Source organism: Danio aesculapii, chromosome 3, assembly GCF_903798145.1.
Source record: "Danio aesculapii chromosome 3, fDanAes4.1, whole genome shotgun sequence".
In the NCBI taxonomy this organism is placed as follows: Eukaryota; Metazoa; Chordata; class Actinopteri; order Cypriniformes; family Danionidae; genus Danio; species Danio aesculapii.
This window is the reverse complement of record NC_079437.1, coordinates 53,153,726-53,168,673: the sequence shown is the minus strand read 5'-3', so window position 1 is coordinate 53,168,673 and position 14,948 is coordinate 53,153,726. Positions and strand designations below refer to the sequence as shown.

At 32.5% G+C, this 14,948-nt stretch overlaps 1 protein-coding gene across 1 annotated transcript; it reads left to right on the top strand.

The window, feature by feature from the left end:
• The first annotated feature begins 1,283 nt into the window (after window positions 1-1,283).
• On the top strand, window positions 1,284-10,051 carry ube2ia (ubiquitin-conjugating enzyme E2Ia). Its single transcript, XM_056454232.1, has 7 exons — window positions 1,284-1,422; window positions 5,234-5,328; window positions 5,794-5,877; window positions 6,311-6,383; window positions 6,502-6,611; window positions 8,877-8,956; window positions 9,053-10,051. The coding sequence occupies exons 2-7, from the start codon at window positions 5,263-5,265 to the stop codon at window positions 9,111-9,113; spliced, it is 474 nt and encodes a 157-aa protein (XP_056310207.1). The 5' UTR covers window positions 1,284-1,422; window positions 5,234-5,262; the 3' UTR covers window positions 9,114-10,051.
• The last annotated feature ends 4,897 nt before the right edge of the window (window positions 10,052-14,948 follow it).

Below are 14,948 nucleotides of genomic sequence, written 5' to 3'. Positions count from 1 at the left end.
GGGCTTGATAAAAAGAAAAGTGCAGTGTCAACACATTAAGATGTTCACATTTCAGATTACTGTAAGACAGAAATGATGACTTGGCATAAAATTAAAAGTATAAATAAGGCCAGTGATGATGTTGGGGAGTTTTATAATGCTGAAATAAACAAACTAATAAACATTATTCACCCTTCTGTGATTTCTTTTTCAAATATTTCCTAAATGATGTTTAACAGAGGAAGACAATTTTCACAGTATTTCCTATAATATTCTTTGTTCTGGAGAAAGAGTTGTCTGGTTTATTTGGCTAGAACGAAAGCTGTTTTAAGCCCCCTTAAGCAATTTTAAATTTTTTTGATTATCTAGAGCAGGGCTTCCCAAACTTTTCAGCCTGCGACCCCTAAAATAACAATACCAGTGACTCGTGACCCCCACATTCCTCAGTGGTGGTTATAAATATACAAATGTTGCACACACAACATATAAACACGAGCATACTGACAACACAAAAAGTGCAACAGGCTTTTAATCCGCTTGTTTGCAGTTTATTCTACCCCAGCATTTTCAATAGAATTTCAGAGCTAGCCTGTTGCTACTAACAGCGCTAATAGTTACAACAGTCTTTCATATCGTTTTACGTCTGAAAAACTAAATGAATTCATTCATTCATTTTCTTTTCGGCTTAGTCCCTTTATTAAGTGTTTTAAACCCCAGTGTTGGGTTGCAGCAGGAAGGGTATCTGCTGTGTAAAACATATGCTGGATAAGTTGGCGGTTCATTCCATTGTGGCGACCCCAGATTAATAAAAGCTGAAAAGAAAATGAATGTATTGAACAGAAATTGATGGAAAAAATCTAAAAAAATTCAAATGTATAATAATTCTGACCTTACTTGTACATTTAAATATCAGACTGTGTTTTGAATTGGCTAATATACTTAATTTTTTCACATTTATATACCAACAATGTTTGCAACATCATATAGCTGTCTAAGTAATGCCTGACCAAAAAAAACTAAATTAGAGTATCTCTCACACTCTTAATTTGTGGGTGGGGGTTAAAACGTAGTGTTATTCCACTAATCACAACATCTAAATGAGTATGCTTTAAACTGTGTCATTAATCAGACAAGTGTATGTTGTTTACCTTAAATTGAAGGGTCAGGTGAAATTCATTAGTTCGTGTTTATTGGAAATACCACGCGGTTAATTAGCATGTGATTTAAAGAAACGTTTCACTCAGTCTAGCTCGGTATAGCTTTGTTAAAACTTTCACTCAGGCATCTGAATGCGCGCACACGGGTCCTAGTTATCTTGGGTAAATGTCTGTGTTTTCTTTTTACCAGGAGGGAAACTTCGCTAGATTTTTGCATTAAGATAGACGCGAATTACCAGTCACACAGCTATTAATCCAGAGCACAACACTCATCTTGGCAGAAAAGGTACGTCTGACGTGAAAACAGAGTTTATATTAGGCGTTTGCTGTAGTTTGCGGTCTTTTTTTATTTGCGCCTCTTGTTAGCTAGCCGCTATGCTAGGCTAGCAGCCGCTCCACACCGCACACAACGAAGCAAAATACGCCGAGCACACGTGTTATAATACAGTAATTGCACACGTTAAGTGTGAACCACAGTATTTGTGTTAGTTGAAGCGGGCAATTAATCGAAACAAGCGCGGTTTGGCTCAATCCGCGTGTGAAGTGCGCAGTGAGGGATGCTGGTTTGCGGCATCGCGCTGAAAATGCGCATCTGACAGCTCCAGCCATTCAGTGCGCATTATTTTCTTAATCCTGTTATCGAACATGGAGCGTCTCATTCATCACAGAAACTGATTCCCTTGAACTAACAATAGAGCAATATAAATCATTTAAGTAGTTCGCAAATAACGTTGTGTTTTTTAATTTGCGCTTTCTCGCCTTGTTCGTTCGTGCATTGTTCTCTTCGTTTTCATTATATATTCATTTTGCGCAAATTAAGTCCCGCGATGTACTGTTTATCTTTTTGTTATGGTGGCTATCATCAACTCGTCTTATTAACCTTAACGATCACTTACAAATGGAGGTTGCGTTAAACGATCGTTTTAACGATGCGTTGATTATGCAAACATTGTGAGAAAGGAATGCATACTCCTCTCCCCGGTTACTATTGTTATTTAGATCTACGCGGGTTGCGTATACATGTGTAATAACTATCAGGTCATCTTAAAGTGGTCATTAACACGGATTATTTTATGAATGCATATTGTAGATCTTATTTTGAACAGCTCATCCTTTTTAAAGTTAATGTATTTTAATTTTGAAATGTAAAATTAAAATGGCATTTTAATCTCTTAACCATGACCGCAGTTTGACTCCAATTTTTGATTTGATTGATCGATTTAACACCATTTATATACACGTAAACATGGTCTGATATGAAATGACTTTATTATTATTATTATTATTATTATTATTTATTTTTTTTTTTTTGTTTTTTTATTAAATATAATTTTTTTTCTCCTACATGGTACACAATATATTTTAAGAAACATTTCAAATATTTTGGAACAGCAGCTTTTGATCTGGAGGGTCTTTTTCGGCTGGAGATACTGGTGCCCTAAAAAAGACCAAAACAACGACAACAACAACACATGCATATATTATAGGAATGGAATAACAAAAGATTTGTCGGTTTTAAAATCTTGACTTTTTCAAACCGCGGTAAACCTTGAAACCGGTTATCATCCCATGCCTAATGTAAACACAAGTTCTGGTTTATTGTGTGCAAGTTAAGTGTACGGGGTCTTTAAAATTGTGATCCATTGAAATCTTTGGAGAAAAATAGGTAATTTTAAAGCGTAAAAACGTAATTTAAAATAGGTTAATGGAAAACATGACACTATTGTAGTATTATGAACGTCAGTAAGTAATGCATAAATATAAAAATTAAGTTTCAAATTGTTCCATCTCGTTTTCAATTAAAATCAGACATCTCAGGGGGTTAATTTTAATAAATGAAGAAAAAATGTGCATTACATTAAAATGAATATAAATGATTGATAATAGTATGTAAAATCTAAATGTAGAATGCTAAAAACAAAAACAAAAAAATCTCAAATAGTATTTGAGCCACATTTAGTATTTTTCACAGTGATGCTTTATACATTGAACTGGTGGTCCTGGCTAGGCCTGTCACGATATTTATTTTTAAAAATAATTTTTGTTGAACGATATATTGCACCATTGCGATAAACAATATTGTTGTCCTTTTAAGACCATTTTATGCCACTCATTATATAATGCCAGAATTACAATATCATCACAATGCAAGTCCACTCTTCCACAGAACACATAATATTTTATTCTTAAGAATATTTCAACTAATTAGTCTTTTAACAGTTTAATAATCAGGCATTGGAATCAGAATTTGAAAACGCATATCCTAATTAAATAATAATAAATGGTAACAATAAAGTGCAAGTTAAAAAGTAACAGGCTGCGATAACGACTACCAGATCTATTTTCAGTTGTCAGACACCAACATGAACATATACTAAAGTAATTTATAATAAATACTATAGTGTTTTTAAATTTTTTTTTTTAAACATGCTGACACCTCTAATAGAGATGGAAGTCAGCTAAAATGTTTATGTATGGGTGATATGCATTGCGTCACCAAAAATGATTGCGTTAATTTATCCATGTGTTGTGCGTAAGTCGATATATTGATTATTGTGACAGGCCTAGTCCTTGCATCATGGTGGTCATATTTAAGGGTCCTGCATTTTAAGAGTTCAAGTGCATGATCTAATGTAAGATGAAGGGCCCATACCTCAAGATCTCATTAACCACTGATTTATTAAAATAAAAGTTGGAAGTCCTACCCCAAACCCCAACCTAACCACCCCCCACCTGCCCAAAACATCAACCTAACCCATTTATTTATTCATTTATTTTCTGTTAAACTCAAATCTGCAGGATCTGTCCACTTTTTATATAATCACAACTCTTAATAACATTATCAGCCTCGGAAAAATAGTTGCCAGGAAAGCTAGATTTGATCAACTAAAACTACTTTTAGCATCATTTTTATTTTTTGCTTTAATATTTGTGCATCTAACATGCTTTGTTTCCTTAGTTAATTGATGATTTAGTGGCCATTATAGATGCAAACCTTTATTAAAACTTGTATTTTAATTTATTTTTCAACTCATGTTGATGTTGTTGATATTAATGGGGAAGTCATTTTGACCTTTTTTGCACTGAAGCGAGAGTTGCACTATTCCTCATTTTAGAAACCTCAGAGCGAAGAGAAATATTTGAAATGGAAAAAAAAAACATGTCAGATGATCAATCTGGCATTTAAAAGCGAAATCTTACCTGCTAAAGTAGTATTGAAAGTTTTCTTTATCCTCCATATACTAACACTCGTGATGATCGACCTGAGGAGGGGGGCCCAGGATTTGTGTGTTTCAGTCAGATCATGTGTGTACTGACTGACATATGAAAATGTACAATCATTTTGTATTGGAAACATAAACCACAATGCTTTGTTATGCCAAATGACCACAAAAATCTGTTCTCTTACACTTACATTTAATCTCGCCAGACTTTCACACTTTTGCCTAATGTGGTTTTAAGTTGGTTTATTTTAAGTTGTTGTTTTTTTATTATTATTATTATTATTAATAATAGATTTTATAACAGATATAAATAAAAATAAGTACATTATACAAATAAATATTTAAACAACTTGACTTGATTAAATAAAAAATAGATGCTTTAATGAAATCATTGTAGTACTACATTACACAAGTTCACAGACATAGTGTGGGATAAATAAATTAATTTGGTATTGGTAAAATTGGTATTAATGGTCAGTGCGAGCAGAGTCTTATAAAAAATAATAAATTTAGAAATGTAAAGTAGTTATTTAGTGAGATTTTAGAAGTAAAATGGTTCTTGAGATGTTTGAATTTTTGCAGGAAAACAAGAATTGAAGCAAATAAGGCCATCTGTTTTGAGACAGGATGTTATAAAATCAGTAATTTTAGGTTTATTATGATGATGATGATGATGATGATAATAATATTAATAATAATAATAATAAATAAAATGTCATGGCAAAATCCTAGAGGGACTTTTTTATTTTTTTTTTAAATGTGTATTGAATATGGATTGTGAATACGTGAGTTAAAATTGCATGCATATTGATAAGTTATAAAATTACAAGCATATTTTGATAACACTTTATTTAAATATTATTTTTTTTTCAGGTTTTCAATCATTTATTGGACCACAAGTCATGTCTGGTATAGCATTGAGTCGTCTCGCACAAGAACGAAAGGCTTGGCGGAAAGACCATCCTTTTGTAAGTATGCAATGTTTCCGATCACGGATGTGCAGCAGCTTTGCAGGATTTCAGAGAGCAAGAGAGAAGGAGCTTTAGTTTAAGTTTATTCTTATTTATTTTACTTTTTAATCAATAAATCCAACAAGCCTTTAGATCTGCGACGTAAAGCTGATAAAAGACAGTTTCTCGAAAGCTATTTTTAGAAGTGCTGTGTTCAACTCTCATTGGAAAAGCAGTGAAGAGGTGGACTTTCCATTTTGCGGTGGAGAAAATGATATTTTAAGATGTCACTCATTTTAATTAATTCTACAGAGATGTCACTATTGAAAGTGTTGGGGGTGTATGTGCTCACACAAACGAGGTCGTCGATCAAAACACTTTAGAGTCTGACATTTTTCATACTTTCACAGCCACCCACCGGGTTTAAAAAATATATGTGTGTTCATGTTTATAATGTGCTAATTAAATTTAATTTATTTTTAGGGGTTTGTAGCCGTACCGACTAAAAACCCTGATGGAACCATGAACTTGATGAACTGGGAGTGTGCCATACCAGGGAAAAAAGGGGTAAGTGCCAATTATTTAGGGTTTTAATTGAATATAAATGTATTTGACAAAAAGGATGTGTATTTTAAATATGTGTATTTTAAATATTAAAAATCCCATGTAAGATCTGTGTACTTGTGTAGTAATAATAGTTATTTTATTTATCAATTTTTTTTAATGTCTTTATATAAGGCATCTATTTTGAAGTGTATCTCTAAATAATAATAATAATAAAAATAATAATAATAATAATAATTATTATTATTATTATTATTATTGAGTATTTAAAATGGATGTAGTATATTTTTTATATAAAAACATTTTAATAATAATTATTAATAATATTATACATTTATTATTTTTATTTTTATATATATTTTATATATAATTTTTTATTTATTTATTTATTTTTTTAAATGATGATATTAATATTATTATTTTTTCCCCCATTCAGACACCGTGGGAGGGAGGCTTGTTCAAACTTCGGATGCTTTTCAAGGACGACTATCCTTCCTCTCCACCAAAGTGTAAATCTGATGTTTAGTGGAGATTAATCTTTCATTTTCATCATCTTCGTTTGCTGTTTATTTAATTTTTTTTTATGTATGAATACAATGCTGAATATGTATCCTGTGACTTCTCCAGGTAAATTTGAGCCTCCTTTATTCCATCCGAATGTATACCCATCTGGTACCGTATGCTTGTCTATTTTAGAGGAGGACAAAGATTGGAGGCCTGCCATTACGATCAAGCAGGTAAGCCGTGACGGTTGCTGCCCTGAAACCTTTTGTGAAACGATGTTAAATGAGCCATTTAATTGAAACATCCAATAACCAGGCTTTCTGAAGGTGTTGGTTTTAATTCAACCTTCCACAATTTATATCTGTAAAAAGGTCTTGAATACATAGGAGATGGTCTTAAATTTAAATGTCATGGCATTAAAGGTTGCATGCACTCCTTGCACTGCTAAGAAACCTTTTTATTTAATTTTTTTAATGTTTTTAAAGATGTTTACTTAAAGCAACATGAGGAAATTAAGTTTATTATCCAGAGAAACTGAAAGAGCATGTTTATGCTTAACAAGAACCCATGTCTGTCAATGAACTTGTACATGTACATTTTAGGGAGCATTGACAAGTTGTGATTCCTTTAAGTGAGTCATAGTTTGTTTATATTTTTGGCCTTCTGCAGGTTTGGTCACAATAGTTATGCATAATTTTTCTTTTTTTTTTTTTTTTTAAGTTGTTTTTTGCATCCAATAATCAAGTGAATTTATTTTATTAAAATTGTAAAACATTTAAATTTCAAGGGTGGTGGTGGTGTTATTGAATTGAATTTCTATTTGATTGATAGATTTTAGACAAACTGTGCAAAAATACAAGTATCCCATAATTTTTTTAAAATAAATAACCTAGAGGATAAACAATTTCATTATGGTCCTCGCAGTATAAAAAAAAAAAAAAAGTATGGCTGCAAAATACAGTTGATGCATGAAACAAACAGTACCTCCACAATTTAAAACTGGAACACAAATTATTCACAATACAAAAAAAAATCCTTATCCATCATGCAAACTAACTATCCTCCTCAAACAACCATCTTTTTTTTTTTTTTGTTTGTTTTTTTTTAATCTCCTTAAGTCTTTTACCTCCTTAAATGATTCCACGATTGCACTTCTTTTTTTTTTTTTTTTTCCCCACTACATTGTATTTTTCCCCACTACACTTTTACATTTAAAGAAACCAATATTAAAATACCAGCCCCTAGTACTATATGACTGCTGTTGCCTCATCATTTGAAAACAGTTCACCAAATAACATGCCTAATTCTTTAAACTCTGTTCAAATGTGTTTTAGGATGAATTTTTAAAATTAATCCCATTTTCTATTCTGTTATTGTTAATTTTAAAAAAAAAGGTTTTATCATTTTAATTAACCGGGCAGCCTTTTGAAGTAAATTTATAATATAAAGTGCAATTGAAGTTTCACAAGGTTCCTTTTACAGCATTGATGTTGTAATGTAATTCAAATATAGACTTTTGGCATCCATTTGGTTAAAGCATAAAAAAAGACAAAAGACCGGTTTAACACAGGCGCCGTCATTAGCAGCTAGCTAGAGCAAAAACTCCATTGAAAATACTGGGGTAAAATGAATTTTCATATTTTAAAGACTTGGCGCGGAAAGATATAATTTTATGACCGTGCTTCTTGTTTGGCCAGATACACACTTCATATAGTGTCTCAGCCAGGCAGTGAAGATCACCCCCTTTTTTTTTTTTTTTTTTTTTTTTTTTTTTGTGTGTGTGTATGAAATGACAATTAACCAGAAGCCCTGGGCCTTTAAAGGCCTTGTGCATATGCCCCATAAAACATTATTTTTATATAATTTAAGTGCATTCTACTATGAGATTGGTTATTTTCACCCAATTTCATAGTAAAATTTACATTTTTCATGTTAATGTTTGTGTACATTTTACATGACATTTTGGCCCCATGAATCTTCTAATTACTCTGTCTCAGAACTGCTCTGATGGCATTTTTCATCCAAGTTTTCTGTGTCATGAAAATCTGAGGTCCAAGTAAATCTGCAATTCACATAGAATGTTATTTTTAACATCCAAAAGTGAAAATCAAAAACAAGCAGAACAGAAAATGAATGAATAAACAAAAACAATGATCCTAACGTATTTCCTATTTTACATTTTTAATTTCTGTGGCTTCAGAGAATCCAAAAAGAGCCACATATTGATTAATGTAATGATGGCTGTTTTAAGATTTAAGTTATGATTGAATTCCCTCTTGTTACAGTTATAAAATAGTTTGATAAGTGGGAAACGTTCATGGGCCAATGACATGACCACATTGAAATGGTCTGTACACAAAAAACGTCTCTTTAATATAATGAATTCTACAGCAGTTTGGAAATTTTGTCCCTTCCAAATCTGTTCCACAAAATCTCCATTCCTGAAGAGGGCAGTATTGCCTCACAAAGCACCGCATGTTCTTTTTGATATTTTTCAGATCTTGCTAGGAATCCAAGAGCTCCTTAATGAACCAAATATTCAGGATCCCGCACAGGCCGAGGCATACACGATTTATTGGTACGCTCCTCCATTTCTAACTCGCGGTCCTGCCTATCGAGACCCCAGATGCTTATTGCCTTGCTTATGAATCTTGTGTTTGCATTTCTGTTCCAGCCAAAACAGAGTGGAGTATGAAAAAAGGGTCCGAGCACAAGCCAAAAAGTTCTCTCCGTAAACCTCAAGATTTTCACACTGTAATGGAAATGGGTTTTTGACCAGGTCTCCTCACCCCGTTACACACACACACACACAGACACACACACTCACACACTCTCTCTCTGTCCCCACACCTTTTACAAATCATATCCACTTCATACTAATTTACTGCTGGGCTTAAAGAAATGAATGTGTCGTGCCATTGTTGATCCACTGATGCTCGTCCTGACAAATTATTATTATTATTATTATTATTATTATTATTATTATTGGGGGTTTTAAAATTTGGCCTTTTGTATAATAGTATAATTTCCCCTCCCCCTCTTGTTTGCGCAAATCCACAACCAAGGAAGCTCATGCTAGATTTGTGAGATATGGCTTATTTCTTATTTTATTATACTTTCTTTTTGTGTGAGTGAGGTTATTTGGAAACAGTGCAACTTTTTCCAAAAAAAAAAAAAAAAAAGGCACAATAAACATCCTCCACGTACAGAAGAATTGATATTCCACAGATGCAGAGGTATGAGCCTAAAACAGCTTTTTTTTTTTTTTTTTTTTTTTTTTTTTTCTTCTTTCAGACTGGCCTTTAGTCTCCTTCATGGTTTTAATGATTTAAAACTCGCTATTAATGTCAGTATTTCGACTGCTGTAAAATGATACTTTTATACTTTCTTTACTTTTGAACTAGTGTCTGTAGAGTTTCTTTATTTTCCATTCCTGATGCAGGCAGTGTACTAAGCATGTACCGTTCAGTATGATAGCATTGTGCTGCCTCGGCCGTCTGTGTTTCACTTTAAAAAAAGAAAAGAAAAAGAGAAAAAAATAAACGTTAAAGTTAAAGGCCTCTGAATCAAATGGTTAGTTAACCGCTGCATCAGTCTCTTTGTGTTTATATGGTGTTTTGTTCATGTAAGTGTATAGAGTAAATAAAAATGTTTATACAAAGCCAGCGGCGAATGCAGGTGTTTTCGCATATTTCTTTTATGTAGTGAAGTAGTTTAAGTTTTATTTTATTTTTTTTTTGGGTGGGGGGGCTTATACGACAGGTAAGTCTTCTTGTGCTACTTCATGTAGGAAGACATTAATTCTAGTGCTTTTTACACTGGAATGAAGTCAAGATGGGGATTTTATCCTGCATTCTTGATGAATTAACATTAAAAATGCAGTTGTATAGAAATATGCATCTTCTGAAAATATAGACCTAGTTATAAAATAAAGAAATGCCAAGCTTTGTTGTTATTATAGTAATAGATTTATGGATATATATTTTTGCTATGCATTAAAAGACAATGAGAGAAACATTAAATATATGAACTCATGATGACCAGAAGAAAGAAAAACAAAAACAAATCCCAGCTTTTCCCAGTATAACAAATCTCAGTATTGCTGTTTATCATGGTAGCTAATATTACTGAATTGCGTGGTGGTGATTGTAGAGGAGAAGCAATGCAAATATGAAATTATTATTTTAAAAATGTGACCCTGGATCTAAAAGCTAGTCATAAATGTAATTTATTTTGGATATTGAGATTAATAAAAGCTTAAGGAAAGCAAAATCCAAAACTGTTTAGCCCAATGTGAAACAATTTGTTACACCTGGCTTCAACTTCTCTAGCCACACCCAGGCCTGATGACTGCCACTCCTGTTCACAAACAAGAAATCACTTAAGACCTGTCTGGAAAAAGTGAGGCAGACCAAAACATCCTCAAAAGCTAGACATCAAACCGAGATTCAAAGAAATTCATTAAGAAATGGGAAGGAAAATAATTGAGCTCTAACAGTCTGGAAAAGTTTATAAAGCCATTTCTAAAACTTTGGGACTATACAGCAGACCACAGTGAGAACCATTATCTACAAATGGCAAAAGCAAAAAACAGTGGAGGACCTTCCCAGAAGTGGCCCACCAAAATTACCCTAAGAGCACAGCGACAACTCATCCAAAAGGTCAAAAAAAGTCAAAACCCCACAACAACATCTAAAGAACCTCAGTTAAGGTGAGTGTTCATGACTTCACCATAAGAAAGAGACTGGAAAAAAAGTTTGCATGGCAGAGTTTTGAAATTATAACCACTGCTGAGCAAAAAGAACATAAAGGATTGTCTCAGTTTTAATAGAAAACATCTTTGATGATCCCCAAGACTTTTGGGAAAATACCATGTGGTCTGAGACAAAAGTAGATATTTTGAAAGGTGTGTAATATTTTGTGTGGTGTAAAAGTAACACTGCATTTCAACAAAAGAACAGTACAATGTAATGGTTCAGTTGTGATGGTCTGGGGCTGTTTTACTGCTTCAGGCACTGGAAGAGTTGCTGTAATAAATGAAACCAGTTCTTATGTATACCAAATTATTCCCAAGGCAATTCTCTGGCCATCTGTTAGTGACCTTAAGCTGAAGCTAACGTGGGTTCTGCAGCAGAGCAATGATCAACAGCACACCAGCAAGTCTACTTCTGAATGGCTGAAGAAATACAAAATGAAGTTTTTGAAGTGGCCTAGTCAAAGTCCTGACCTGAATTTAATTGAGATGTATGATCTTAAAAGGCAGTTCAAATTTGAAAACCCACAAATTCTTCCACAGCATTTGAACAAACTCATTGCAAGTCATCAAAAGTGCTTTATTGCAATTGTTGCTGTAAGGGCAGCCCCAACCATTTATTAGGTTAAGGGGCAAACACTTTCACACAGGGCTAAGTAGTTTTGTATTTTGTTTTCTTTCAATAATAACATCTGTAAAACTGCAAGATATGTTTACTTGTTATTTTTGACTAATATTTTTGACTAATATTTGTTTGATGAACCGGAACGTTACAGTCATGAAATAAAGAAATCATTAAGGTGTGAACACTTTCACATCACTGTATATTTCACTACACCAACAATAGTTAACAATTAAAAACAACTGATTGTTCAGTTATGATAAACCAATTTGAAAACACAATGTCAGTCGGTAAAGCTAGTTTATTATTGTTGATTTTAATATGAAAATGTAGTTGAATAGTGTCATTCTAATGTCTTTTACATTACATTGGTTTCTGTGATCATCTCTGAAGCATGATCATAGGTTTCTGCAAGATGATTTCATAACTGCAAGATGATTAATGTTAAATATGAAAATATGCATGTTGCTTTAAGCTCACAGTAATATTAGTTTTATTTATTTATTTATTTATTTTTATACAAGATATTTGATGGTTATATCGGTGGTGTTTGCTTTGAGAATCACAGTTCTATACTACAGCCGATATATACTGTATATAATATATACTGTATATAAAGATGCTCCTGTTTGTGTCCCTGGACCACAAAATAAGGGTCAGTTTTGAAGTTTATCATAAGCTTTCCATTAATAATTTTTTACAACAATATTTGGCCAACTAAGAGATTCGAAGTGTTAAAAAAATCTAAATATTAAGTTAATCACCTTTTAAGTTAATTAAGTACTTAGCAATGCTTATTACAAATAAAAATATGTTTTAATATATTTAGAGTTTAGGAAATTTGCTAAATGTATATGTGAAATATAATCTTTACTTAATATTCTAATGATTTTTGCCATAAAGAGGTACTCGCACAATATAATTTTGGCTATTCCAACAAAATTGGCCAGATTGATTTAGTGATTTCTCTAATAGTAATCTAACAGCCTGTATTAAATGGTAAGTGTAACAGTGGCTTGCCCTGAATTTGATAAACCACCTTTTATTGAAATGAGATGTTAAAGCAATAGAATTTCCACGCTAATTATGTATTCTTCCTCACAGAGGGATTTAATCGCACCGACATGATCTTGCGAAGCTGTTCATTCCCGTGAGCTTGTCAAGACGAGGAAAAAAAGTGGTGGACTCCATGCTTCTCATGGGGGTCAGCGCAATTATGAATATGATTTCTACTGCAGGAGTTAGAAGGAAACTGGCTAGAAACTATATTAGCAGGGGCTGGTGTCAGTGCAGAGACAGAAAGAGGCACTTAAGATGCTGTTCTGCTAATTGCAGGAGGAGGTTTCTGGAGCGCAACTTCTTGGTAATTACCGGTCTTATTTAATTACTTGTGAAAACGTATTTTGATGTTTCGTTGAGTTTTTCGTTTTTTGCTGAATGCACTTCATTGTAAGTGCAAAAATCATAGCATTAGTATAAAGCTGACACTATAGTTGGTCAAACAATGGAAAATGTGTTGCTTTTTTTCCCCAATATACTGTATAAACAGTTTTAAAGGGAACGTTTACAAATATTACAGAAGACATGTTAAAGAATGTTGAAAACTATTAATGATTGCCATACAGTGCTCAGCATAAATGAGAGCACTGCCTTTTGGAAATTAATATTTGTATTATTGTATGGCAATTTTGGTGTGCGTTTAAACGAAACCGTTTTGCTTAAGATTAATAGCCATTACAGTTTTTCTCAATTGCTCAATTCTCGATTAATTTTTTTATTTTTTTTTTAAACAAGTTTAGATCTATGAACAATTAGCTTATTGTTCACTTCATAGTGGCACTTATAGATTTCAGCGAATTGCAAATGCTTTGGCGTATGTGTGCAAACAGTAAGTATAATTATCTGTAGTTTGGACAAAAATTTTTCACATGGCTTGTTGATCAAAACTGATGAGTGAATTCTCATTTAAACTCTTCACAGCTTCTCAATCATTTTTTATCGTATAAGCCATCACACTCAAAACTGTTCAGTTACCAAATATTTGTATATGTTAACCATAAATATCTGATATTGACATTTTGTAATGTCTGCTAAATTGGTAAATGACCAATCTCTCTCTTTCTCTCTCTCTCTCTCTCTCTCTCTCTCTCTCATTCTCTCTCTCTATCTCTCTCTCTCTCTCTCTCTCTCTCTCTCTCTCTCTCTCTCTATATATATATATATATATATATATATATATATATATATATATATATATATATATATATGAATGTCCACCAAGATTTATTTTTTTTTTTCATGAATGATATTTTGTAGTTTTTTGTGTGTTTGTGGAACCATAAGAAATATGAAATATATAATAGAGTGATTGGGCAAGCAAGGTTGCACTTTGCATGTAATACATTTGTAAATGTAAATGTACTGTATAAATACAAATGCTAATTTTTTTCTATGTACTATTAACTTTTCTCGACATCAAATATCAGATTTTTTTTAAACCTTAATTTCCATGTTTGGCTGTCATAGTGAAAAAAAAACAATAATTTTGAGCAGTGTGGCTCACACGATGACAAATACGCTTTATGTTGCCTTTACTGAAATTAAATTACTGACACAATTACTAGGTTTTGAGGCATGAATGAAATGTTTTTGGGGACATGCAATAAAGTTCTGAAGTTCCAGCAAACAGTTTTGACATTTGCACTTTCAGCTTAGAGAATGTTAAGACTGATTTGAAAAATGTGCCAAAGCAATTGAGAAAAACTGTAAAATGTTATCGGCCAACATCTTTAGGATAACAATAATAAGAATAAATTCAAGCATTTGTTATTGCACAATAACAACAAGAGAAAATACAAATTGCAGTTGTATATGTATATATTTTATGTTTCTCTTGATTGTTTTTTTCCCCTCTTATATTTTTCTCCAACATATTAATTTGAGTCTGTACTAAATGGTAATGACTAGTCTAATTCAAATAAATAAAGTATAAATAAAGCATCCATAGATAAATATTAATTTAAGTGAAGTTTATTTATAAACTAATTTTGAGAGGATCACGTGCTCATAATTGCTTGCAGCCGGCCCCGCATTATCCAATTTATGATTCACCAATCAGATGATTCCTAAGCTACTATTAATACCCTTAGTTCCATATAACAACCATCTTCGTTTTGAAGAATCCCCCCTTCCACC